Raw genomic sequence first — 4,363 nt, 5'->3', positions numbered from 1 at the left:
GCCAACAATTCACTAAAAATGTTTTTTTTATTGGTCTTATGAAGTATTCTAATTTGTTGAGATAGTGAATTGGTGGGTTTTTGTTAAATGTGAGCCAAAATCATCACAATTAAAAGAACCAAAGACTTAAACTACTTCAGTCTGTGTGCATTGAATTTATTTATTATTTATTTGAGTTGAATTACTGAAATAAATGAACTTTTCCATGACATTCTAATTTATTGAGATGCACCTGTATATACACACACACACACACACACACACACACACACACACACATTTTTCAAAATGTTTTTGCATTTGTGTGTGTGACAGATAAATACTGCTAATTTGATAAATATCTAATTTAAATGATACTCCCCCACATAAGCTACATTTTCTTAAAAACTTGTAGTGACACCAGGGGCTATTCCAGGATTTTCATTTAAGGGGGATTTAACATCGTTTTATAAAGTATATGCATTCATATGTGCTTCCTTTTCACTGGAGGAAACCTGTGGTGTGATGAAGGGTGAACGCAGCGAAACCTTAGGCTACAGTAGATGGGGAACTGATCGCTCCCCAATGATATTTTGTAAACTGTATTTATGACAAATAACTGCACAGATGCAGATATTATAACAATCTATCGATAAACACACACCTTTTCCTCTGTTTCTCGCTCTGCCCTGCCACGGCCTGCAGATTGAAAAAGAACGTGCTGAAATGGGGAGGAGCCGATCGAAGTCTGCCGCCGTTTTCATATTAAATTTAAAGGGGACTGAGGCAATCACGAATTCGTGTAGTTTATGGAACTAATCGCAAAATTTTAGGGGGGCTGAGTAGCTATAGCCCCCCTAAAAATGGCCTAGCGACGCCCATGAGTGACACTAACTTGTGCAGTCGTGTTACATTAAATTCTTAATATCAATAGTAACGTCTCTTTCTATGTCCGTAGGTACGCTCAGCCGTTCGTAAGCGCTGGCACCGCTGGCAGGATAAGCACTCCATTCGGGCACGGGTGGCACGGGCCATGTCTATACCCACCTCTCCAACACGGGTCAGTTTCCACAGCATCAAGCAGTCGTCGGCCGTCTGACCAGAACAGAAGTGAACCATCAGTCCCCGTTTCTTCTGCTCCCGCTCTTTCCGTCCTCAGCTAACCATCCACATCCTCTGCAAAACCCAGGGATAACAGCTATGGGCCAAACAGGGTATGATCCTCAGCTGAAACATAGATGAAGGGTGGAAATGTACAGATATAATGAGGTCCACCTGCCAAACACAGAGGGGAAAAAACTGCTTCAGAATCAGATTAGAGCATCGGTGGTCTCAGACAGCAATGGGAGACCGTGGGAGGAACCTGACACAAACACAAAAAAGGTTGATAAATACTGGCAGAGTGTATTTATTCAATAGACAGAGTTATATGTCGCATCCTGTTCTCGAGTCTTCTCTCATTAGAGAGCTCAGATTATTCCTAACTATCAGAGTAAAATACTATATAATATACACTACATGGCCAAAAGTATTGCGATTGTTAGCCATACATGTGTCTGAATGGGATCAAATCCATATTCCAACATCTACTGGAAACCTTCCCAAAAGAGTGGAAGCTGTTAGGGAGGATAAACTCTTTATTAATGCCAATAGTTTTGGAATTAATTGCTCAGAAATCACATTTTTGTGCGTCCACAAACTTTTGGCCATGTAGTGCAATAGTTTTAGGAGTTTTCAAACAAAATGACATAATCATAAAAAAAATTGGATCTTCATTCCAATCCAATCTTTGACAGATCTCAATGTGAACTTTCATTATTGTTATTGAATCTTTTGACTGGATACATTGGGGACAAATGTGTGGCGTTTTCTCAGAGATGTTCAGATTGTGACCCTTATATTTTTTTCTTACTCTTCACTCGCTGCTCTTCATTGCCCACATTGTTGCAGCTAGTAATAGTTTCTGTGAGCAAACTCATTCAACGTGGACACTTTTCGCTTTGATATGATGAGTACATCTGTTGCTGTGTATATCATGCAGTGCGAAAATTGTAAACAGTTTTTACAAAGATGAAAGGTACGTGTTAATGCTCTCTAAGCCTGTTTGCATCCTGGGACTCAAGGATCTATCTAAACCCCGGGGAAAAAGAGGAAGGATGCTCACAGGAAAGGGAACAACATCATGAAAGACTCTCATGCCTGCTAAGGTAGAAGACAGTAGACTCCGATGCTAATCACATAACACAGTCTTTTAAATAATGGGTTTATCACAGAACAAAGAAAGGATTTTGATTTTATCCTGCATTTGGAGCCTCAGCCAAGCGGGCGATTGAATGTATTTCAATTAACCACTCCAGCTCTCCTTTTCATATAAGTTCCCAGTTATCAAGCGGTTTTACGAGATGATCATAGTACAAAATACTTGAGAAGTTGGATTCTGGAGACTCTTTCAAAAAAGACTAATTCTAATCACACGTGACTGGAAGTTGTTGGTGGTTTTGTTGCCCAAGAGCCTTAGGGATAGTTCACCCAAAAATGACAATTCTGTCATCGATTACTCAGCCTCATGTTTATCTAAAACCATATGACTGTATTTCTTCCAGCAAACACAAAAGGAGAAATTTTGAAGAATGTACACCACCGTTCAAAAGTTTGGGGTCAGTAAGATTTTTTTTTTTTTTAAGAAACCATACTTTGATGCAGCAAGGATGTATTGAATTCAGACTCCTTTAAGCTATTCATTTGAGAACTGCAACAAATCAGATCAATGAATAAATGAGTTGAACTGAATCAGTTTGATTTGTGAACAAGTCTTTCATTCACAGACTGGTTTTGTGAACTTGGTCAGCTGATTCACTGAAAAGATTTGACTCAAAAATGATCTGTTCACAAAAGTTCTGATCTGTTCACAGTTTGTGTTTCATGGTAGAAAGAAATGGGTTCAGAACATCATGAGGGTGAGTAAATGATGACAGTTTTCATTTTGGGTGAACCATCCTATTTTAAAATGTCAGTTATTTATATGAAACGAGGTGCATTTCTACTGGTGTGGGCAGAAATTTATGGACAGCAGGGAAGTCACCGTGTCATTTGTGGACCATATTTTTTCCTAGTTTCTCTGGACAGATGTTCTGTGCGGAAGTACATTTGAAAAAATAGATGAATAGTGCACTTTGGTGATTTCTAGGACCAGCTTCTTCAATTCAAATCCCAACAGAATCAGGCCAGAAGAATCACCTCAGCAAAATCTGCTCCTATATCATTAGAGTCAAGAGAGATCTGCATGCACCACATAGGGTCATTTAACATCCATCCATATGTTATAACCCTCGCCAAGCTGAGCCGCCAATGACCGAGTCCTGTGACCGCTCACTGCTGACTCAGCACAGTAAAGCAGATTTAGCTTTTGTGCTCATACATCCAATCAATCACATCTGATAGGGAGAGCAAGGTTGTTTAAAAAAAAAAACTGACTCAGGACCTTCATCTATGCCTCTGTGCTCTTCTGACCTTCCTGAAGTACTTGTGCAAGAATCCTGTGTAAAGGCTTCAGCAGATTCCACATTCAGTCATGCTTGTTGTGTACGTGTCTAGTAGCACCATATATACGAGTTAGACATCTAGTTGTGTACATATAGGATGACTAGCATTGTGAAGTTTGCTAATTACCATATAGCAGTGTGTGTACCTGACAAACTGAGGACCAAGCTTGTGTCACTGCTGCTAGTAAACTGAAACGTTTTAGTGTCGCTACTAAGTTTAGGACTAAGGCTTTGTTCGTTTTTTTCATCTATTTTTACATTTCATTTTGCAGTGAAAACTGATCCATATGTTCTGACAGTGTAGTAAACATCCGGATGCCAGCAACTGAGAGCTGGAAAGAGAGGACAGAAGGTAGATTTTTTTTGTCATGACATCTCTCCACTCTGCTGAACTTACAAGATACATGAGAAAACATTGGTGATTTTAGTTATTCATGCATATTTTGTGTACAAAACCACCTTTTTGTTCACTGTTGAGGAAACAAAAGTGAGGGAGTATATTCTGACACAGTTCCAAACAATACTGAGCACTTTGTATATTATTATTCAAAAGTTTGTGGTCAGTAAGATATTATTTTAATGAACACTTGTATTCAGCAAGGATGCGTTAAAATGATATTTTTAAATGACATTTTACATTGTTAATAAAAAATGCTGTTCTTTTGAACTTCCTATTCCTCAAAGAATCCTGAAAAAGCAGTACAACTGTTAACTGTTAACATTGATAATGTTAAGAAATTATTTCACAATATTACTGTTTTTAACATATTTCATAAACATTAAAAATAATCTCACTGACCTCAAATTTTGAATAGTAGTTTTTACATATTGTAGCAACCCAA

The 4,363-nt window shown here is 38.3% G+C and overlaps 1 protein-coding gene across 1 annotated transcript in view; it reads left to right on the top strand.

Annotated features, from left to right (window-relative positions):
• The window catches only part of LOC107662410 (corticotropin-releasing factor receptor 1-like), a 140,198-nt gene extending 138,827 nt beyond the window's left edge, over nt 1–1,371 (top strand). Inside the window, exon 14 of the mRNA XM_016452431.1 lies at nt 938–1,371. Within this exon, the coding sequence (XP_016307917.1) occupies nt 938–1,078 (141 nt within the window). The 3' untranslated portion in view covers nt 1,079–1,371. The remainder of the gene's footprint in view (nt 1–937) is intronic.
• Nucleotides 1,372–4,363: the final 2,992 nt, after the last annotated feature.

This window comes from Sinocyclocheilus anshuiensis, unplaced genomic scaffold (genome assembly GCF_001515605.1).
Source record: "Sinocyclocheilus anshuiensis isolate Anshui unplaced genomic scaffold, SAMN03320099.WGS_v1.1 scaffold11, whole genome shotgun sequence".
NCBI lineage: Eukaryota > Metazoa > Chordata > Actinopteri > Cypriniformes > Cyprinidae > Sinocyclocheilus > Sinocyclocheilus anshuiensis.
This window is presented reverse-complemented; position numbering and strand designations above follow the sequence as displayed.